General features: G+C 38.9%; 2 protein-coding genes across 4 annotated transcripts; both read left to right on the plus strand.

Moving 5' to 3' along the window:
• The first annotated feature begins 1,773 nt into the window (after positions 1-1,773).
• pomt2 (protein-O-mannosyltransferase 2) lies at positions 1,774-10,786 on the plus strand. 3 transcript variants are annotated; one of them, XM_005916851.3, is made up of 21 exons: positions 1,774-2,829; positions 2,905-2,989; positions 3,075-3,179; positions 3,946-4,054; positions 4,274-4,382; positions 4,503-4,662; positions 4,758-4,864; positions 4,951-5,033; positions 6,427-6,536; positions 6,642-6,708; positions 6,833-6,893; positions 6,992-7,070; positions 7,209-7,360; positions 7,442-7,533; positions 7,623-7,699; positions 7,789-7,860; positions 7,933-7,992; positions 8,073-8,178; positions 8,257-8,397; positions 9,362-9,473; positions 10,059-10,786. In XM_005916851.3, the coding sequence occupies exons 1-21, from the start codon at positions 2,537-2,539 to the stop codon at positions 10,162-10,164; spliced, it is 2,286 nt and encodes a 761-aa protein (XP_005916913.1). In that variant the 5' UTR covers positions 1,774-2,536; the 3' UTR covers positions 10,165-10,786. The 3 variants fall into 3 exon arrangements, with proteins under 3 accessions (XP_005916913.1, XP_005916915.1, XP_042074178.1); XM_005916853.3 differs by having other exon boundaries at positions 8,281-8,397; XM_042218244.1 differs by lacking the exons at positions 4,503-4,662; positions 4,758-4,864.
• Positions 10,787-11,262: 476 nt separating this feature from the next.
• On the plus strand, positions 11,263-23,460 carry lin52 (lin-52 DREAM MuvB core complex component). Its single transcript, XM_005916854.1, has 6 exons — positions 11,263-11,366; positions 13,441-13,515; positions 13,601-13,638; positions 13,738-13,804; positions 13,994-14,077; positions 23,062-23,460. The coding sequence occupies exons 1-6, from the start codon at positions 11,348-11,350 to the stop codon at positions 23,115-23,117; spliced, it is 339 nt and encodes a 112-aa protein (XP_005916916.1). The 5' UTR covers positions 11,263-11,347; the 3' UTR covers positions 23,118-23,460.
• The last annotated feature ends 290 nt before the right edge of the window (positions 23,461-23,750 follow it).

Below are 23,750 nucleotides of genomic sequence, written 5' to 3' on the forward strand. Positions count from 1 at the left end.
TATGCAATATACAAATGATGATCATTAAAGTCATTAGGGCTTATTGCTACACAAAGCTGTGAGGTTCCCAAACAGTGTGGTTAAAGTATCTACACCAATCATGGGCATATTATTTTGTAATCATGATATGTTTGGTGGTAATTGTTGGAACAATTTCAATCAATAAATAAAAACTAATAACTTATTTTATATTTTTAAAATAGAGGTTAATTGTACTATAAGCTATCAAATCATTCTGAAGTAAAAGTATTGATGCAGAAACACATCTTGTCGTTAAACACGTGTAGGATTTCTTTCTTTTTCTTTTTTTTCACAAATGTCAGTGTTTTCCCCTCTAAAATAAATTAAGCCTTTTTAGGAACTACTGATGTTACTGAATTATTATTAAAGTAAATTTGTTTGAGAAGCCATATAAATTGAAGCAGAGTTATTTTGATTTTTTTATTACTTCTGCTAAGGAGGTTACGTTTTTGGTAGCATTTGCGTGCACGCCATTCTTTCTGTCTGTAAACACATTAGCTCAAAAAGGCTTGAGAAACTTTGCAGGGGTGTAGAATGATGTGATGTTTAAAATCCATTAAAATCTGGCTCACACCCACCAAGGTCTTCAGGGTCAGCTCAATGATTTATTGGTCAAAAATGGACAAAAAGCCTTATGACTTCGATAAATACTGTGATGACTATGATTCTTACACGTATGTTGTGTCCTGTCAACATATAGAAAGCAACATAAAACAATAAAAAATATCTTGTCACATTTGACCTCTGACCTCAGCTTCAGGGTCAAAAGATTGATCTGAAGGCCAAAGTTTTATATAAAGAATGATATATACGTATATTACAGTAACAAGTTATAACAATATGAATACATGTTCCTGAATGAGTATTACTATTTTCTGGAAAACAAAAAAACCCTCTAGATTTTTATTACTAAACATTTAATCGAATTTTATTAAGTAATCAATTGAATCCTACCCATATATAGCTATAGCCACGTAAATAAAAAATAATAAAAAATAATTGTACTCAAAACATAACAAAAGCCTACAATTTGCACCTGTTTCTACTGCACTACAAATTTCTTAAACTACGTTTAAAAATACAAAATAAAGCTAAATAAAAATAATACTTTTCCTTTTGTTTTGACAACTATTTGTTAGGATGATCTATGACAAAATAACATTTTATTTAAATTAATACACTTGTTTTAAATGCAGGGGTTGACAGATATGAACACACACAAACATGCTGACAGTTTTTCTTCAAACTGTGGTAAATTAAAAGCTTAAAATGTCAAAGAAAAATGATTCAACATTGCAGCGCAAGACTGATCAGTGATGGACCAAATCCAGTTCCCAAAAAACGTGTATCCACTAGGCTAACGAGTCTGGGGTCAGCAAGTGCATACTGTGTTAACAAAATCTACCGTGAGATGTTCTCTTATTAATTAAACGTACTTATTATACTATATTTCCCTCTAGTGGGCTTACTTCTGAACTACACCTACGTTTTCACGCCTTTCCACATTGGCCAAATTTTAAATGCGTTTATTCGCAGTCTAAAAAGCGGCTCCCTGATCTGGTGAGTATACCATGAGTGTATTAAGGAAAACGGAAATGTACAAACACAATATTAAACAATATTAACAAACAATATTTTACAAAAATCTCAAAGAAAAATTCCTAACATGCCAACATGACCCTTTCAGGGATCCGTAGGTATCCCTACGACATCCCAGAAGGATTTTGGGAGGAACTTACGTTTGAACAAGTGGTTAAAAAGTTAAGTCGTGGTGAAGGGAAAGTGGTGGTTTTTCGTTTTTTGAGAAGTACTGGTCTCATCAAGAGGATCTGAGGATTCAGGAGTGACGGACGGTTAACAGCCAGGAGATGGCAGTAATGCAACAGTTTTGGATGCAAGCTGCCGTTAAACTTGACCGAAGAAGAAGAAGAAGAAGAAGGATTTTGGGAAATTTAGTTTATTCTTTCATCGTCCATCGTCCACATAAATACGTGAATGTATTACACAGAAATACATCTCCTAGAAGCCAGCGTGTCTCAAACGTGTTTCATTGACTCGAGCTACAACCTCCCGTAAGGTGCTGCGCTCCTCCTAATGTAAAACCACTGATTGATTAAGCAGTGATTGTAGACTGTTAGCTCCTAGCTAATATCGTTCTAAATGTCGCCATTGGACCAGCGGCGTACTTAGCTAGAAAGTTAGAGAGGGGGGTTATTGAAGAAATTTGTCATTAAGTTGGGGGCAGTGTAACTGATATCATGTGTTGTAATTTGTTGAGTAGAGTAGGTGTGACGTTCACTGTCGGTATCGCCTGTTTTAACACACAGCTTTGAGAAGTGCTGCTAGCTGTTCAAACGTTTCTTCCTATTAATATCCGTGCTGAGTCTAGCTCCTCGCCCCCTGACAGCGCAGTTAGGTATCACCACATATCATATGGTTAGGTAGTATCACCCAAATACTGATTTACCTGGTGGGAAAGGGATCTAGTCGTTTGTATTACAGGGTTATTTTCCTAATGGCAAAAGCAGAATGCACTCCAAAGTGGAACACCTTAGCACTACGGAACAGGAAAACATGCCCCACACCAGAAAAGAGCTTTCAGACCACATTCACTCCTGTGTCCAAGGACAAGAACAGTCAAACTGCTGGACACTTAGCAGGAGGTGACACACAGTCCTCAAACGGACCATCTGGTCAGTTTTTGGCTAGAGAAAGCATTGAGTCTCCAAGCAAAGTGCTGCTAATGCTGGTGGCAGGGCTGTCTTTTTCTACACGCCTCTACAAGATAACTGAGCCCCCTCATGTGTGGTGAGTGACATTTACTCCATGAAGCAATGCTTACTTTGAGTCTTGTTTACAAGATGAGTGATTTGGGTCTTTCAGCTGGGATGAGACTCACTTTGGAAAAATGGGGAGCTACTACATCAACAGGACCTTCTTCTTTGATGTCCACCCTCCTCTTGGGAAGGTGAGATGGCAGAATATGTCTTTGGTCTGTCTTCATGCAAGGCTCTTCAGTCCCGTACCTGTTGACCTTTGACACTCTGTTGCAGATGCTGATAGGGCTGGCTGGTTACATGAGTGGCTACGATGGCACCTTTCCTTTCATAAAGCCGGGAGATAAATATGAAAACCAAAACTACTGGGGGATGAGAGGGGTATGCTGCTTGTCACACTTGGAAAACTGCTTTTTGGGTCAAAACATGAATTGACCAAATATAAGAATTCCCTGTCTGACACTCTCTGATTTCCCTGATTAAAAAATCCTGGTTTATGATATGATTCTTAACAGTAAATCTGCTAAATTAAATTTTTATTGAATTGGATTGAAATTAGTTTGCATGTTAATACAAAAAAAGAGTTTTTGTGCTGATCCCAGGGGCCTTTTCTGAAGTGCATTTTCTGCGTAATCCCCAGTTAACCTAACCCCACAAACTGTATCTTTCTGGATTGTGGGAGGAAGCCAAAGTACCTGGAAAACATGCAAACTCCACTCAGAAAGGTCCCAGTAGGATGGTCGATTTGAACCCAACGTTCTTTCTGTGAGGTATTGCTAACCACCATACTAAATGTATGCTGTTTTTCATAAAGTCTGTCAATTTCACAAGTATTGAAATATACCCTCTGGGGCTGTGCTTATAAAGAAAAATGTAAATATTTAAAAAATTAGTTTGGGGAAAATGTATAATGCCCCTAACTTCATCACAAAATACCGGTATGTATATTTTATATGCAAACTTAAAATATTAGAAAGCTCAAAATTGGTAGTTTCTTTATGAAGAAATGTCTCAGAGATTGTCAGACTGGAAGAATGTATGCAGTCAACATGGAATTTCCTAATTGATTGCCGATACAGTTTTAATAGACAAATGTAAGAAATGAATTCAAGGTGCTGATTTGTTTGTTCTTCCTCCTTTCCTGCAGTTTTGCGCCACGCTGGGCTCCTTCCTCCCCATCTTTGCCTACCTTATAGTGCTGGAGCTGTCTAACTCCTGCACCGCTGCTATCATCGCTGCTACCTTGCTCATATTTGGTAAATCATCATTTAATTGTCTTATGATGAAAGTTGCTATGGATTTCTTACACATACGAACAATATGTAAGCAGTGAAGAAATGACTACACTATGACTCAGAGTGACTTAAAAATGATTTTCCATCCTGGCCATCGTCTTCCTTTTCAGCTGATACCTCCTTTGATTACTGTGTATGTTGAGTTGAGGTGAATCAATGTGTTCAACACCTTTCTGACAGACACTGGCTGCATCACCATCTCCCAGTACATCCTGTTAGACCCTATACTCATGTTTTTCATCATGGCAGCAGTGCTGAGTATGGTGAAATTCAACCAGCAGAGATATAGGTAGGACACCAATAGAATCTCAGTTTGTCAAGAGTGAAAGGTTCACTATGGCCTGTTAATAATATTAACTACTTTCCTTCTTCCCTACTGAATCTTTTCTTTTCTTTCTTCTTTTTCCAGGTCCTTCAGTGCCTCCTGGTGGCTTTGGTTGGTACTTACTGGTATAAACCTTGCTGGGGCTTTGGGGGTAAAGTTTGTGGGTCTGTTTGTCATCATCCTGGTGGGACTGAACACAATCTGGGACCTATGGAGACTTCTGGGAGATATGAGTCTCTCGCTGGTAAACAGCAGGATATTACTAAGCTTACTGGTGCAGATATCGTCAGTGGTTATTGGAGGTTTGACCGCCCTTTTCCTCATGTTTCCTGGCACCAGGTGGACATTGCAAAGCACTTTCTTGCTCGGGCTTTTGCACTCATCTTGCTTCCCCTCATCCTCTATGTTACAATATTTGCTGTCCACTTTGTTGTGCTGAACAAAAGGTGAGAATGGGTGTTTAATAAGTACACATATGTTGACATTCACCGTATTATGTGAGTAATCACTATGTTTGTTTTTTTCTTGCCAGTGGACCAGGAGATGGTTTCTTCAGTTCGGCCTTTCAGTCTCGTCTAATTGGGAACAACCTACACAATGCATCTATGCCTGAGTGTGAGTTGCAAACAGAGCTCTAAATAAAACCAAATGTCACTACAGCTGTGTTTACTTAAACGCTACTCAGAAAGTGGAAAAAGAGGTCAAAGAGAAACGTAGACATTCCTCTAATATGATAGCCAGATGGGCTGAAAGGTTTGCTTACATTTTACTGTCCTGGGAAAGTTTTATAAGGATTTCACTATCAAGGGTTTAATCCCTTAAGCGGCTGGTGCAAGGACCACTTGTTACTTTTCAAAACATTTCAATAGACACTCTGAATAAATGTAATTATTTTACTTGTTTCCATGATGTAACACTTTGACATCAACTGTTGCTGATAAATGGGAAATCTATCGTTAATTCAGCAATTGTTAATAGTTATTTACCGTAAATGTCAAATGATATATTGATTACTAATCATTATTTACTAATTGTTTGATCATTTGTTTGTAGAACGCAGTCCGAGTCTTTATTACAAAGTCGAAGCCGTTGCAATACTACATTGCATCACACAAATTTATGTTTGTGATATTTGTGGTGGCATAAATCACAGAAGACTTGGAGACAGCAATTTGGGTTCTGTTTCGCTCACTGATAAGTTCTGTTTTCATTTTGTGCTTTCCTCTAACTGTTTGGTTTGGTTTCGGGAAAGGCTGTGGGAAGACAGATCGGTCTCATTCTCAGGATCAGTGCAAAAGCAAACCTAACAGCTTTGACTAAATGCATTTCTTAAGGACATGACTTTTAGATGCTGTTGATCTCCTACAGTTAGTTTTTAGACCTGGCATTTCTTCTTTTGTCCTCCACTTGTCCAGTTTCCTCAATTATTTTTACGGCACACTTCACATGATGTATGCCAGGTTTTCCACTTTTACTTTGGGAATCACCTTGGTGCAATAATTTTGTGCCTGTCAAACTGTGTTATCTTTGCTAAATAAATGGAAACAAATGGCATGTTATTGTACCAGAGTTCTACTAACAGTGTGCCTAAAGAAACAATTTAAAATAGATTCTTAAGTGGCTTAACAGACAAAATATTAATGTGATCAGAGACGAGGACTGGACTGAAACTGAGTGAAAAAGCAGTCGATGTCCAAAGAAAGACTTTTAGAAGAGCACTTTTAAAATAAGGAACTGCATTGCAACAAAGTCTTGCTCCTTCGAAGCAAAATATAAAGAAATATATGTTCTGTAAGATTACTATAATATAAATATTATTAAATGCAAATTAATTGTTTAACAGTAAAATAATTGGACTTTATTAAGTCTCTTAGCTATTTAAAAAAATTTGATTGTGTGCATTATGTGGTTATGTGAGACATAACAAAAAAAAAGTTTAATTTAATTTATTAATTTACATTTTCTGACGATGGTAGTGATCCTATGATTTGTTGATTTTCTCATGCAGACCTGGCATTTGGCTCTACCGTTACGATAAAAAACCTCCGTATTGCTGGAGGTTATTTGCACTCTCATTGGCACTTATACCCAGAAGGAGTTGGCGCGAGGCAGCAGCAGGTCAGGCTACTTGTTGAAAACTGAAATATTTTATATATTTATATTTGTAGTTTCTTTGTTTTTTTTTTTACTTTAAATGTTTTCTTATAATTTCTTTGCTTACAGGTGACAGCCTACCTCCATAAGGACTACAACAACTTGTGGGTGGTTCACAGACAACAAGATAATAATTGTGAGGAGCTGACATTGATATATTTAACAATGTTGCCAAATACAATGTTAAAATCCAGCTGGGATAAAGAGTTGTTGTTTTATTGTTCATATCTATTGTTTTGGGGTTTTGTTTTTTTAATAAGCTCAATCTGGCAACCCTGATCTTGTTCGCCATGGTGATATCGTTCGACTGGAGCATAAAGAGTAAGTATTATGAGTGACGAGAAAAATGCACATTTTATTTAAAGTGATGCAGTCTCAGTTCTATCCCAAATCTCTTTGTGTGTGTGTTTTTCTTTCAGGACAACTCGTAACCTTCACAGTCACCTCCATGAGGCGCCTCTGACCAAGAAGCACTTCCAGGTTACAGGTTATGGCATTGTAAGGAAGGCTTTAACATAACATCTGCACTAAAAATACAGATTCAGTTGGACTTGACAGATTTATTGCATATTCTGTTTTGGGGTTTTATGGGTGTTCTGTACCCCAACACTAAAATTATTTTTGGTCTGTTCTTAGAATGGCACAGGGGACGCCAATGACCTGTGGCAGGTGGAGGTGTGCGGAGGTCAGAAGGGTGACCCAGTAAAGGTGCTGCGCAGCAAAGTTCGCTTTCTACATCGAGCTACCGGCTGTGCGCTTTACTCCTCTGGCAAAACTCTTCCAAAGTGGTAAAACGAGCATACTTTTAAATTTGAGATGACTTTGTACACAACCGATCAAAACGCACTACAAGTGTTGTTTCTGTTTAGGGGCTGGGAACAAATAGAGGTGACCTGTAGTCCCTACTTGAAGGAGACCCCAAGCTCTCAGTGGAACATTGAGGACCATATTAATCCAAAATGTATGATCAATTCATTCATTCCTATTTTGTGTTTGCACTTCTTGATGTCAGACAGCAGCTAACATGTTGTGTATTGTGTGTTCTGGCAGTACCCAACATTAGTCTGTCTGTGCTGAAGCCCAATTTTCTGGAAATCTTACTGGAGTCCCATATTGTTATGTTTAGAGTAAGTAATAATAAGAGAATAAATAAGCTCATCTGCTTTAAAAGAAAGTGCATCTTCATTTCTTTTCATTTTATTTTATTGTCTTTTAGGGAAATAGTGGCTTAAAACCCAAAGACAATGAGATGAATTCCAAACCTTGGCACTGGCCAATCAACTACCAGGTGCTTTAAATATAAATAAATAAAAGTATTTTTTTAATATCTTTTAACTTCATGTCATTTCTTTCCGTGAAGGGCTTGAGGTTTTCAGGAGTAAATGCGACAGAGTACCGCGTTTACCTGCTGGGGAACCCTGTAAGTTTGTTTTTAAGTTTTATGCTTACAATCTCATTTAACCAGCAGATCAGTGTCCTCATGGTGAAAATGGTTTTCAGGTGGTGTGGTGGATAAATCTGGCCAGTTTGGGGTTGTATCTCACCATGGTGGCGGTGGCTTCCATAGCCACCCAAAGAGGTTTTTCATTGGGCCAACAAAGAATAGGTATGGTAAATAATGGTGCCTTAACAGTATGTGTTTGCATAGTGACTTTAAGTAAAGCGTTATTGTCCTGTGATTCAGAGCATTCTCTTGTGCTTGTGAGAGGAGGTGGACTGCTGATGCTCGGTTGGCTCCTGCATTATGCACCTTTTTTTACCATGGGTCGTATCCTCTACTTTCACCACTACTTCCCTGCAATGCTCTTCAGCAGCATGTTAACAGGTACCAAACTGTGCTGGACTTCTGTATTCCAACTATAACGTGTAGAGGGGAGTGCAGGGGTACAGAAGTGAAGTAGAAGCCACACATAAGAACCTTTTTTCAGCAGGTTTGGTGGGTGAAAGTGTCGCCAATACTTCACTTACAGCTTACTTCACTTAATGGCTTGCATTAGAGTTGACAGTGTTTAGGACACAGTTATCTCTTCCTGACAGTTATGCTTCCTGACAATATTCTAAAAATGTTTTCTAAAAGGGAACGGGGATACAATTTGAGGGGGGAATTAAATTTAAAACATCCTCGTATCCGTACAACATTAAAAAGTTTTTGCATCTCTGTGTGTGGAGTGAAGCTGTGGAACAGACTAAGTAAAGATATGAAGCAATGTCCAAGCATGGCGCAGTTTAAAAAGCGGTTTAAGGATATGGTTTTTACAGGGTACAGGGAAAGGTAGAGATTTGATAGGGTGTTCTTGTCTAATATTTTCATGTGTGTGCGGGTGCACGGGTATGTTGGTATGGGTATATATATATTTTTGTAGGTTGTGTATCCTTGAGGTGAAAATGTGTATATGTGCGTATGTGTATATACGTATGTATGGATAGACAGAAACATATATGTATATATAAAAAATAAATAAATAAAAAAAAATTACACATGACATATAATGTAATTGCAAGGAGGTATTTTTGTAGTCTATTGATACTATATAGTGGAAAAGGGGTGGGATTAAATAAGCTTATGCTTCTTCCTGCTCCTTTTTGAACATGAACTTTATTTGGAGTTGTGGTTGCTCGTTTTCCTTTTGTTTTGCTTTGTTCATTTGTCTCTTTTAATTCTATTTTGTTGTACTTTTTCAACATGTTCAAAATAAAGATTCAATCAATCAATCAATCAATCTCAGTTTTGCATACTTGACAGACAGTTTTTGCAATTTTGGTTAAATAATTGTATTTTTTTCCTCCAGGACTGACGTTAGACATCCTTTTCAGAAGTGCTGACCTTCTACTCCACCCACCTTATTCCTATTGGTTCCAGCGAGCTGGGCAGCTGCTGCTTCTGTTTAGTATTCTTTACAGGTGAGCTGAATACTATGAAGAATCAGCTTGTTCTTAACACTGTCAGAAACCACCTATCATTACTGTGAGGTATCTGCTACATCATATATCTTCCTTATGATAGTCCAACTATTGTTTTATACTTTGATGCTCTTGATGCTCCTAATGGTTTAATTAGCCATGAAGTTCTTGTAGCAGACTGTTTGCTGTGGATGAAAAGATTATGGATTATTAAAGGATTGTTATTGTTTTGTTGAGAGTTAATACAAGATTAATACCTACAGCCCATCATGATTGATAAATCATTTAAGTTAAAGGAAGCAGGTGCTCTTAATATGCTATATATATTGTCATGTATATCATGTAGATTTAATACAGTTTTCAAGTTTGGATGGACTATCATACAGATATTCTAATAGGATTACAACCTTCTCATCTGGCTCTCAGAAAGAAGCTTCTCTGCTAATTCTTACTAAATATTAAAAGAATAATTACACTGAACTTCTTGCTGCTGTGACTTTAGATCTCATAGCCCATTTTAGCACAAGAATGGAAGTATTTCATCTACTTAGTGTAACTGACTGTGATCCATTCACTGTCTGTCAGTTTCTACCTGTTTCATCCGCTGTCCTATGGCATGACGGGTCCACTAGCACACGAGCCGGGCAGCGCCATGGCTGATCTGAAGTGGATGGACTCCTGGGAGTTCTAGTCTGCTTTGCAGGAAGATGACACTAATGATGTGACTTGCACCTGTTCTGAGTATAAGGGACTTAAAACTGACAGAGTAGTGTTTGCACAAAGAAGTGATTCTTAAAAGGTACTGACTGAAATTCTACGTGTCTTAGTATTTGTGTCACAGCATTTGCACCTGACGTTGCCTATCATGCATGAAGAATGCTTGTTAAGGCAGACCTAACTCAATGCAATGTGAAAGCCTGATTGTGGTGTAAGTGGGAATCTTAACTTTGTCTCTGAGAGGCCTTAACTAACATCACAACTTCTGTTCCTAGAATTAAACCTGTACTGTAATTCAAAACAATAAGCTAAAGTGCCTGAAAGGAAAAATTTTTAAAAAGTAAGTTTTAAAGGTTTAAATGCTACATCTCCCTGATTTTCGTTTTTAAATTTTGTACAGTTAGAAACTATTAGACTGTATTTTGATTAGGGATTTTCTGATTTTACTCATTACTTAGTATTTTGGTACTGTATTTAGCCATTAGTGCTGTGTGTTACTCACTATTTTTATACTATGTAAGACTATTACCGCCTCTGTTTACATTTTAATGTGATCAATAAACGGTGATACTGCATTTTGTATCTATACATGTAAAGTTTTCTACATTTTTGAAGTTGAAGGAAACCTTTAAATTGTTTTTATGTTCTGTACAATAACATGAAGCATGTCTTTACTAGACATGGTATTTTCAGTGTTGATAATTAAAATATGATTGACTACTTGAGATATCCCCAAAAGCTCAGAAATGTTTAGAAATCTGATAAAAGTCATAGAGTTCAAAAGATCATTCCAGTAATATCCATGTAAAAACATAAAAAGTAACACTGCAACAGCTTGATATTGGTCCCCCTTGAAAATAATTACATATAATATAATACATTGCTTTGGTTGCAGGTGTATAAACATATTCCTGTGCTCCCAAAGTTATATTGTTAGTTTAAATGTAGGAACCGAAGTCACCCCGACCCAAATATAACCGTCAGTTACTTAATGTTCGTTGTATTTTTTTCTGACTTGAACTTAATGCTGGATATAACAATAAACCGGCGGGCCGCCTGGTGGCGTGTTTCTGAAGTACACCACATACACTCGTCAACTGTCAGAGCTGCTGCTGCCGCTGCCATTGGCTGTCGTTTATCACGTGATTATTGTGAAGATGGCGTCTCCAAATGGAGGTAAATTCTAATTCTTTACCCTGCGACGCTGTGTATAAAATGTAAAATTGATATCTTTAAGCACATTAAACCGTTAAGAACTATAATCCTGTTTTATTTGAAGACCCACAGACGACAGAATACGCATGTTAGTGCCGTATTTTTGCTGTTTGGACATGTTTTTCCGTTGGCTAAAGCCCTCACTAGCCCCGGTGTTCGGTCCAGTAAATGGGGAAGAAGAGCGGGTAGCAAGCTTGAATTCTTTCGTGTAGTCTGACTCACAGAGCTGAAGCTGTGCATCCTGCTAGCTAAAATATTAGCTGTTAGTTACTGCTGTACTACTAACAGGTTAAATCATCCCTCCTTAGACCAGTTTCATAACAAGTGTAGTGTTTTTGTTTTGGTTGTATTGCTTTCTTCTTCTTTTTTTTCCCAACGTTTTTTTTCTGTGTTGTACATCTCGTTATTCTTATTACTGGAAGCTGTGTACTTGAAATTGATCATCTTGTATGTTTAACAGTAAAGCACCGTGTGTTTTACAGAGGACTGTAGACACTCACTGTTGTACCTCTCTCATGATTTCATCCATACAAATTGAGAGTAATTTGACCCAAAATTTAACATTGCAATCCATCCAATCTAGTCTTTGTGTAATTTGACATACTTTGACATTTTCCTCAAATGCACATTGCATTCTGTAAATATGCCAGGTTTGGGGGTAATAGCTCTTTGGGTTCCTTGATGTGCGAAATGCTATTTTATATTTTCAGTCCGTGTTATATTTGTCATTTCTTTGTAGATTCAACTGAAGAAATTAGAGAAAATTATGTTTTGCAATTGGCTGCTAGTAACAAATACCTCTTGAGTTAAGTGCTTTTGTATGCTTGAATGAATTCATAAATCAGTGTTAAGTGGTTTGACAAACAATCCTCTGAAAATGGTCAGCTATTAATCATAAGGTGGAAAATAGGGGGGGAAAGTAACAAATGGCCAAAGAAAAACTTTGAAATATCTTCACTAAATCTGGAAAACTACTAGCCAACACTGGTCAAAGTCTGGCTCAGTGGAAGGAAAATGCAAAGAAATGATGGGTGGCTCAAGACTTTTGCACTGTACTGTACATGACATTAAACATGGAAGAAGATGCCCAAGGCTGTTAAAATAAGGTGTTATCACACAATTTGCCCAACAGATTGGCTCTGACCCAATTTTCTGCCTGTATTGTCACTACTGTGTGCAGGTCATGTTACTGCTGAGCAGATAATGGCGCACAGTCAATCAGTGTTTGTGAAAGTTTGTGAAATACATTGTTGGAAAGCTGGTAAACAGCCCAGCATTTTCCACTTTTTATATAATTGTGACATGCTGTAAGTATACATACCGTAGACAACTTAATTCTATGTTAATTCTTAAGGCTATTACATCCCTGTAATTTCACTGAAACACCATTCTTGCTAAACATAGATCTTTATCTGTTATTTTTTTAATGGAGCGTCTTGTGACTTATCAGTCCAAAATAAGGTTTAGTGACTGTGAGTACCATAGAATCTGATATAGATGGGACCATTGTTATTCTATAATCAAAATAGAATTGTTTTTAATTATATGATAAAGGTGATAATTAAACACAGCTATGTATTGATTTTAGGAGACCCATGTTTTTCTGAACAAGTGAACCCGAATCATGCTGACAAAATTCCCTCCTCATAACAGAGACACTTAAACCCTGCTGGCTACAGTTTAACAAGTATCTAAAAACCACTTATTCAGGATTATTCAGTGTTGCAGGGAGAATGGACCCTATCACAACTGTCACTGGGTGAAAGATACCCAGGGTTTTTATTTTATATATATATATATAAAGATGTTTTTACTCTGTAAAAATCCATCCATCTATTTAGTGCCTAGCTCGTCAGATGCCTGAGGTGGCTCCTTCTGATGCAGAGGAATATTAGCTCTAAGAAAACGCTGAAGCATCATTTTGCCACTTGCACCCACAATGTCATTCTTGTATTCGTCGCCCACAGTTCGTCCCTCGTGGTTACAGTAGGAACATAAATCTACTGGCTCTAATTTGTTTTCTTTGTCTTGATAGGTGATGATTTTGAGTCGTCATTGCTGAGTTTTGAGAAGTTGGATAGAGCGTCACCAGACTTGTGGCCAGAGCAGTGTAAGTTTATCTCCTGCTCCTATGTGACTGGTTACCGTAGCTTTTATTATGCATAAACTTTATTATTCTCTGATCTCTCATACAGTGCCTGGAGTCGCAGAATTTGCTGCATCTTGTAAAACTGTGAGTTAGATTTAATATGGCTGAGTTTGAGTTACACATTAGAAACATAAATAGGCTTGTCACACTTCATGATGTGTGATCTGTAACTCTTTATCACAGCCCATCTGCAATTCACCTCCAAAATGGATGTCAGATCTGGAGAGTGAGGATATTGAAATGTTGAAAGGTTGGTCCAAATAGCTAAAATTATGGGGTTTTTTTCCAGACAGATTTTTCAATTTACTTGTTACAGTTGGTGTTAAACAGAAAGACTGGTGGACAGAGGCAGACTTAATATATAATCCTGTCAAAATGGTTAACATTTTGCTGAAGTTAGGTTAGCGCTTTTATTATGGGTCTTGTTATCCTTCTGTAGAGCTGGGTAGCCTGACCACAGCCAACCTGATGGAGAAGGTCAAAGGACTTCAGAATCTAGCATACCAACTGGGCTTAGAGGAGTGTAAGTACACAAACAGCACACACATGCCAGTGTACAGATAATCCAGCCTTTATACCTTTAAAATCACTGAGAGTGCGAAAAGGATGTGGTCACATGTTACCACTAGATGGTGCTCATAGGCCTCTCTTGGGTTTTGCTTCTCTGTCTGGAAGAAGTAACTTCCCAGCATCTTTAAGAATCATAACACTGAGAAATCCTAATAGATTTAAGTTCACGTGGGCCTGTATGCTTTTGTCCAAAGACAGAAAAAAAAATGAAAATGTAACTTCAACTCCCAAAGCTTGTGTCTAACAGCAAGCATGTTGACCTCAACGCCTTAAATACCGTATTTAGGGTAATATTGGTAAACTTGAATGGTAAGAAAGAAAAGTATGCCCAGAGGAGACAAATGCCTAAGCATTTGATGGATGCAAAATCTATTTTTAATCCATTCCCCCAGTGCCACCATTGTCATAATCCTTGTGGAGTGTGGATTAGAGAGATGTAGCTAAGTGCTCATATTTCCCGAAGAGAAAAATCGGTTTTAATTTTTCCAGTTTAGAAGCATGCAAGTGGTGAAAAACTGTGATTATACCCCTGTCATGGCAATACAACCTTAGCATTTTTTTATGTTTACAAATATACATGGAAAGTTTGCTAACTCAATTAAATTACCACCTAAGGGCCAAATGGTCAGATTTTGGCTCAATTACACTAGAAGTGCAGTACTTTGTAAGAGTCAATAAAGACAATCTGAGCCAAATAATGCAAAAAATAATATGGATAGGCTTTGATAAAAATTTGAAAGCAGCACATGTTCAACTGTCTAACAATGTGAGATTTTTAGATGGTTGAGTGATTTTAATGGCAAAGATTTGCTACAATGCTCTGATCTACAAATGTCTGTCGGTACATAAATATTAACAGGGTGCCTGTGCTTTAGTTGCATAAGCCATAACTTTAAAATCTATTTAGTTGAAAAATGTCTGATCTCCCAGCCTTTGCCTAAACCAGGAGAAGCATGTAATCTGGCTGGTATAAAGATGTTAGCTGTCATAGGTGCAGGACTGCAGGCTTTGCAATCATGTCATGTACCCCGGGATGACGGGACGCAATGACGGTTATTATTGGTGTCAGAGCAGCCCTGTAATCGGTGCCTGTTTAATGCTCTCTGGTTTAATTTTCTCCTTTTCCGGGCTGTCAGGGGAGGCCTTGTAAATCTCAGCTACTTTTTCATCATGTTTGTGCACTCTTCAGTACCCGTAAACATACTCCGCAGAGGCATGGCAGAGCGAGGGCAGAGGACAGGATTTACTGCCCTCCCCCCTTCAACATGTGGACCATTAAAGTTGGAGCTGGTTAATGGCAGAGCACAATCAAGTAGTGAAAACCCACCCACCATACTGCAGTGAGAAAGGAGATTTGAACCAGAAATTTCCCTTTTCCTAGAATGCGCTTAAGCAGAATTAGTGTAGGTTTTTGCTTTTTCTAATATTTGTACATATGTATGTAACATGGATATGAGGGGGATAAGGACACAGCCTCCTCCCACAAGCAACCCAAAAAAAGGGCTGTGTGATGCTGGCCCAGTTAGTCCCAGAGGGTTTGGCGCGTGCCTATTCCTCAGGCCCCATCTGTTACTCCGCCCCATGATGAATACCCCTGTCGTGGGCCACTGAGCGTGGGCATCAAGCCTGTGGTCTCTAGGGAAAGCTGAGGACTCTGATAAGTGCTGTTATTGGAGGTAATTGAAAGCTGAGTGTTCCTTTGGGATGCACTGAAGGGCCTCAGCTACTGAGACGACTGGTAACACGGCTGCTGGAGCTGGTGGGATTTTGCACTCTCACACTTGTGGCCTCAACTGACTGCCGTTTAACATGTCTTCCCTAGAAGGTGTCATTAGTTGTTGTTATTGAAGATTCATATTACACAGAACAACAGAAAATTTGTTGTTGTTGTGGTTGTTGAGTGTTTCCATGAACTTATAACAGTGACATCAGATGTTTCTCAGCAGTGGTTACTATAATATATTCAGAACATGCACCCTTTTAAAGTTTTAAAGTTAACCCTAACCCTAACTATATTTTCCTCCCTCAAAATTTTGCCAGGCGCTAGAACTAATCAAAATAATTTTGTCATCTCCACATTGTTATAAAAATTGTAAGGAAAAATATCACTTATAATTCAATTCCAAAAAAAGAAAAACGACACGACTCGTTGCCTTCTGGGTGTGCAATCATATGTCGTGGCTTCTGTTGCACCCTGCGTTACCTCTCTCCTGCCATGATGCCACCCAGCACATACCCCGGCCAACTCTGTTGCATCTTCTTGTGTGAAGGTGAGACTGAAGGTCACCCTGCTTTGACAGCTCCTAATGGGGCTTCATCCACCACCACCTCCTCCACACCCTTAGGATCAATCTCTGGCCTATTAGAAGCATGCCGCTGCTGAATATGATTGCATTCGCTGGGCCCCACTAGTGCTAATGTGCCTCCATCAATCCATCAGGGCGGGCTGACCGCAGGGCGGGTGGTTATGAAGTACCTCAGCTGACAACAGCTGAATGAGGAACAGAGGATACCTCCCCACCACCGCTACCACTCTTCCTCCTCCTCCTAACCTCTGCTAGTTCCCTGTGCTAGCCTTTTTACCTGTCCCCTGCTTTTCTTTGGTCTCATAGTTAGAATGAATGGCAGCGTTGTGGTGCATCTCATTCACAGTGGCACCTCATGTGTGCTGAAAGTAAAATAAGCATCTAGGATGGTTCAATTCTTACCTTCTTAATCATCTTAAACACTTAGTACCTGTAGGCTTTCTGTTATTAGCTTTCTGAAATTGGCTCCCGCACAGGCATTGCTAAAATATGGATGGGTTTTATTTCGTAACTAGTACTAATAATTATACACGTCATCATTCATCATCTTGAAAACTCTTAAGTAGTTCAACAGACATATTGCAAAAGGCTGACATGAGCATCTCCTTCCATGGTAAGCATGTTGCAGCTGTATCTGACAGAGCTTCGTCATATCTTATACAAGAATCAGTGTTGGGGCTGTGTGAGAGAGGCAGAGCTAACACACAAACACACATACTCACTGCTCCTCAGTCCTGCCTGCCTGCTGCTGCCTCCCTGAGCAGATCGGAAATGACACCTCATTTCCATAAAGGCATTAGGAATTCATTGGATTTTCTTTCCCAGCTAATCATAGTGCGGGTGTAAAACCTTTTAGGCTTTTTAATGAATGATTTTTGACTGATTGCCTATTAATAAGGACACCTCTTGAACAGGCATAGGCTGGGGCAGGGGTTGGGAGGTGCAGATGTGTTTGTTTTGGTGTGTGGATGTGTGTGTGTGTCAGCCAGGCGAAAATGCATTGGAGGTGGAGGAGGAGGAGGGGTGGGCCTCTCTCGGTTGGGACATAAAGAGGAACCAGTGGCTCCCCTGGGAAATCACAGCTCGTGTCTGCATCTTAAATATCCCTGTGAAGTATCAATAAGTGGGTAATTGAATTTTGAACACAAACATGAGCGTCAGGTGTATGTGTAGCAAGGCGGGTGCGTTGGATGAATATGTGTGCCTCCAAGTCCTTCCATGCTTGAGTGTTTGTGTGTGTCATTTCCTCTGTGTCTCCCTCATCCCTGGGGACAAGGGCAGTGAAAGTGGATGTTAAATCCATTAAATAAAGCTTACACCCCGTAATAGCTGAGCACCTCTCAGCGATGGTCATTGAGGGTCAGATAAGTCCTCTTAACGCTTAATGAAAGTGAATCGGGTCCGTCACACTTGGGGTCTGCGACTTCAGTTAACCCAGGTGGTCATCGGTCCTGGCTTCTAACAGGCATCCGGGAGCTCACTGGGAGCATGTCATTTGGGTGGTAGGGGGGGGGATTTGGGTTGGGCAAAGTGATGATTACTCTCATTTTATACACCGGGGATTGGTAGGAGGGGGGCTGTTACAATGGCACGCAGATCACTTGTTGTAAATGAGAGGAAAGTGAGATGTTACACCACTGCGCTTCCTCTGCATTTTCCTTTCATCCACATGGGATTTGGCAAGTGAGGATGATTTACCAGTGTGGAGCAGAAAATTGCAGCAACATTTGGGTTGCAGCAGTGCAGGCTCTGATACTTCAGAGGGCATATTTCCTGGCATACTTAGCCGCTTGCAGATATAGGTTAATCTCCATTGTTTCAGTGGACCAAATCAGAGCCAAAATCCACATCCAGAGGGTATGGGGCTGATAAGGTACAATTTCTTCTTTTCTTTTTTTTTAAATTTGCAAATCAAGCCATGGGGAATGTTTAATTTAGGTAAAATTGACATATACTGTATGTTGTGGCTGTGTTTGATAACCTACCATAACATATGATGATGGAATCTGTGGCCATTAGGGCTAAATGATAATTAGATGGTAACAAATCAACAGGACAAGGCGATGGCCTGCAGAATCCATAAGGTGCCATTTAGTATGGATGGTAGTCGTAACAAGATGCTGATTAACTTAGTGCAAAATTAGTGATTGACCTTTCTAATCAACTAAACAAATCTCTAAGTCTCCCTAATCAGTATTGATCTGATCTCTTCGGGTGTATGACAAAGCCTGTGTGTATGTGTTTGTGTGCGTTGGTCAGCAAGCTTTTGAGTGAGTGTGCACTTGTCAGGTTTTCTGTAGTAAGGCTCTTTTGTTTATTTTCCAAAAATGAACAGCTATTGGAGTCTCTTGATCAGTCATAGAAAATCTCGAAAAGACAGATCCAGCAAAATAAACATTGTAATTAAGATCAACCACTTATTGTTACATTTTATCTGAGATACATAATTTCGTCTGAGTGTGTTTACAGTATACGACAATCTATGTGTGATTTTTGGGTTGTGAGGGTACCACTTTGGTCCGTCTATACTTTGTAAACATGGATGCTGGGCTCAAATCCAAAATTACAGGGAAAAGAGAACATGGATACGAAGTAGAAAACAATGGCTGTATCCCAATTCAGGGTCTGCAGCCTTAAAGTACGCAGCCTTAACGGCCCACAAGGGCCGCGTACTCAAAGACCGCTAAGGCCGGAAGTGCGAGGCTTGTGAAATGGGACGCTCTAGCCTCCGTTGCGCTGCCCAGGTTGCCTAGCAACCATGATACTAACAGCTGGAAACGTGTCATACAGCTGTGTTTGACAGAAATGAAGGAGACAATCTTTTGTTCATTTGTTTGTTTCTACATGAGCTTTGATCAATCTCTGTAAGATTAAGCTCAGCTATTGAACGCATATTTTAAAGTAAAGGCTTTAAAACCAAGTTAGTACAAACGTCACTAATGTCACATAACTTTGCCGACATGTGGCCAACAGTAATGTTTTAATGTTCTTTTTTATTAAACATTTGCACATAAACAAGTGACATAATATTCAGTACTTACTTAAAGTTTACTCTTCGGCCGCCCCTCATCCGCCGTTTTTTTCCGGCAAAATTATCCACACCCACCGCCGCACTATGCATTCTGGGATACGTTGGGTCACGAAGTCTACACCGCCACGTCCTTAAAATTCAGGGAAATGAAGGGCGCATTCAAGGGCTGCATTTCGAGCAGCCCTTGAATTGGGACAGCCTTCGTCGCGTCGCTGTGACATAATTGGCCTTAAAATGCGGCCTTTAAGGCTGCAGACCCTGAATTGGGATACAGCCATTGACGTGCAAATGCAGTCTGAATGGGAGAAGACAAAGGCTGTCTTCAAAATTTTATTTATGTCTAGTCTACTCAGTCCTGCAATAAAAAGTGTGATTATTGTGCACTAACTAGATAACCACTGCAGACAGCTGTTAACATATATCTTCCCTTGCAATAGTTTTTGTCTTGTCTTTCCCCTCAAACCCCAACCAGTCATGGCATCTGGCTGCTCTGACCTGAACCTTGTTCTGATGGAGGTCTCTTCCTGTTAAAAGGGAGTTCTTCCTTCTCACTGTCACCAAGTGCTCGCTTATATCTGATTGTTGGAGTTTACTCTCTAATATTGTAATGTCATTACCAAACAATATAAAGTCGTTTCAGGTCACTCTTGTTGTATGTTGGCGCTAAAAAATAGAATTGAATTGAACTGTGTGACTGAGAGATTTTGTACTTTACTTGAATATATTATCACTCCACAAATGGGCATAATTTTTATCATCCCTGTTGCATGAACAGCAGAATGCTGCACCACATTTAAGGCCATAGACTCTACTACGTTGCTGTTTTTTCTGTACATTGTAGCTGTCATATCTCTGAGCATTTATAAAAATTCTGTACATGAGTATATTACAGAAGCATGCTGGAGACTGCAGCTGTAACAGTGCTGTAAATTTTCAGTGGAATTGCAGAGTAACATTGCTCATGCAAAAGAGCCAAATCCTTTAAAATAATAGCAATAGTAGTAGTAGCTCTCTTGTTTTATACTGCAGATGCAAAAGGCTTCAACTAAAGTCTTAAACATACTTTTAGAACTTGTTTTAATAGAGGATTTTTATGAAACTGCTTGGGCTACTGCATTGTTAAAACATATGAGGAGTGTTAAGCTGTTTGGAACCAAAAATAAGAGAAAAAACGACAGAGAAATAAAAAGAGAAAAAATACAGACAGTTTTTGTGGATATTCTCAGATTTTGTTAACTTTTTTCAAACATCATACTGGCTTTTGTTATCTTTTAGGTTAAGGTACTTTCAGTTTCAGCTGGACAGAGCCTGTGGTCTGTCTGCAGACAGTGACAGTATATTTAGTTACAGTTTGTTCTCGCTTTGCATTTTTTTAAAACTTTATCACTAACACACAGAGCCCCGCACGCTGCCAGCACTTCTCGTTTTATGAAAATAAATCCCACATTACTATTTCATAACTTTAATTTAATATCTTTAATGTTATGATGTTAGATATTTGAGTTTCTATCTGAGAAAGGGGAGGCTGAAGTGAACCGTAATTAATGAGACATTCAGCAGGGCGCGTAATCTCAGGAGAGGCACTGCTATCTTTGATCTGTTTTACAGGTTGAGCTCGTCACGGGTTGGAGAAATTGATAATAAGAAGGAGAGAAGCATTTCATGTTAAAAATGCAAATATTAACTGCTGCCCTTTTACCGTTCCTTCTGATGCTGCTTCAAGTAATAGTGACACCATCTTTCTGCCAGTTTAAGGGTCATCCCAGTGTAATTGCTTTCCCTTGCCTAATTTTGATGGCTTCACTTCAATCTAAAGAATCCTATGCGTGGCCAGAGGTCCGTTGATGACTCCGTTTAGGGTGATTTGAAGAGATGGAAAATTGGAAAATGAACCCATCCCATTCCAGTTAGCATCATCTTCAACCTAATGATGGACACCTCAAGGTGACATGGCCCCCACGCCCAGATGCACCATTATCATTCCACCCTGGGCAACTCATCTAAATTACTAACTGCCCTGGCTTTTTCATTAGCCACATTGGGCAGAGGAGGCGGGGCCCCTCTGCACCAGCACACGCAGACACCAAACAGGCGTTATGAAGGTGGGCGACTTTGTGCTTAAAGCCCATTTAAAATAAGTGCTGTCTGCTGCTCTGTCATCATTTATTTGTCTGATGTACAACATTTGTAACAGTAAAGAAGGCGATCTAAGCTTTGTGCTTTTTAAAATCTGTAGTTGAAGCAGAGAGGCTGATCGTCTTCTTATCTCGAGTAGAGTAATTACTGTACCAAGGTGCCTCTGGGGTTTATGATGATGCTTCAGGAAACTGTCTGTAGTCTCTATATTGACACTCGGGTTTGTCTTTGATAGAAAAGCCTCAGCAATGATTGGTCTCCCAGAGAAAGCCATTTTAATAAAGGATCTTCAGCAGGGACGATTATGTTTCAAGACTCGGTGCCAAGATGCTGGCAAAACCTTGTTCACTGAATCCCACTTGAATACATTTCTTTATCTGGTGCTATAGTGACAGTAAGCGACTGTGTTGGTAGGGTTGGTCTTTTATTAGTGTGTGGATGTGATAAAATTGCAGTTCATTATACACATTTCAAATTAAATAGCTTACACTCTGTTATAATGGAAAATCTAAACGGTATGAAGACTCATCTCCTGTAGATACAATATAGAAGGATCTATTATGCTCTTTTCCACCTCTTTTTTTTTTTTTAATTTTCACATTTTATTCTATTTTCAGAGTTGAAAATAATCCTCCTTACTGGGCTCTTCTCTTCTTTCCTCAATTCTCCCCTTCTTTCTGATTGGCCTCCCCTTAATAACATAACATTTTAATAGCAAGTGAGGCTGCTGCACTCACCGTGTATTATGTTTAAATTTCTTCTCATCTGAAGCATCAGCTTCCACAGAGTTAAATTATAAGAAAAAAGGGAAGAAAACCAACAGATTTAAAACGGTTGTATCCAGAGTTTTAACTAAACTAGCAACTCGTAGTTTTTTAGGACAGTGTGCATCTTGTCTGAATAATGTAATATTTCTTGGGGAGGATGACCTGTCACAGCCCCGTACATTTATCAATGGGACCTCTGGCTGGCAACTACTAAGTTCATTGCGCAACCCTAACAATGAAGCCTTCACTCACTCAGTTATTCATCTTAATACTTGAATGAGTATTATGTTTCTGTTAGTGTCTGTCACTGTTCATAACCTGTAATCATTTTTGCTTCTTAAATCACATACACATGAATACTTTTATACATGCATAGGTCTAAGTACCTGTACCTCACTACAGCGAGCCAACAATTTTGTAATCACAAGACTCTTTGGTAGTTACGTCTCAATTTTATGTTGATTTTCATGTCCTGGATGAACAGATGTTTGTATAAATTGCCTCCCGATGTGACACTGGAGATATTAAATACATGCTGTGCATTACTAACAAGCTTTTCTGAAGTTGTTAGAGCTGTAACCAAGTGTTGCACAAGACTGATTTGTTTCTGATTTTAACAACTTACTAAGAAGACTGTTGAAAGGTCTCTGACACTGTGCTGTAGTTTATCTAAAATATGTGTTTTCTTGTTTTCCAGCCAGAGAAATGACCAGAGGAAAGTTCCTAAACATCTTGGAGAAGCCCAAGAAGTGATTTATCTTTTTGTTTGGATTTCACAGTGATTGCAGTTGTTGCATTCACCAGTACGCTATGAACATGTTCAGACATTCACAGTCAAGTTCAAGGACTGCATTCTGATTAAATAGAGCAAAATGCTCACTAACATCGCTGATGTCTTCTCATCAGACTCCTCTGTACAACTGCTGTTCTCTAAATAATCTTTTTCTTTTTTTTTGAAAGTTGTTGCTTTTCTCTGGATTTCTCTCTGACTTGTAGATCTACCTTGATTAAATGTTCCCTAATTATTCATACTTTTGAACATAAAACTTTTTTTTCAATTTGTGAAATTATTTAATAAACTATTAAAATGAAAAGATCTTTAGTTGTTTTTTGTTTTTTTTAAGAATTTAAGTCTCCTGTGAATTGATTAGGTTTGCAGCCAAAGGAGCCAACTGTAGTGATGCAAAAGTTTTTAGAGACTGTACAACTTTTAATTAGGGCAATAACTTCATGCCTCTGCCACTCCACAGAGTGCAGCACCTCTCTGCTGTGGACATGTAAGGAGCTCCGACGTGGGAGTACTTTCTCGGCTATCGGGGCATGTTTTCTTTTTAATGAGCATTGGAAGCAGGGTCTCCTACACAAAACATTGCGTAAAAATAATAT

Source organism: Haplochromis burtoni, unplaced genomic scaffold (genome assembly GCF_018398535.1).
Source record: "Haplochromis burtoni strain Fernald_Lab_line unplaced genomic scaffold, NCSU_Asbu1 Contig_16, whole genome shotgun sequence".
NCBI classification, from domain to species: Eukaryota; Metazoa; Chordata; class Actinopteri; order Cichliformes; family Cichlidae; genus Haplochromis; species Haplochromis burtoni.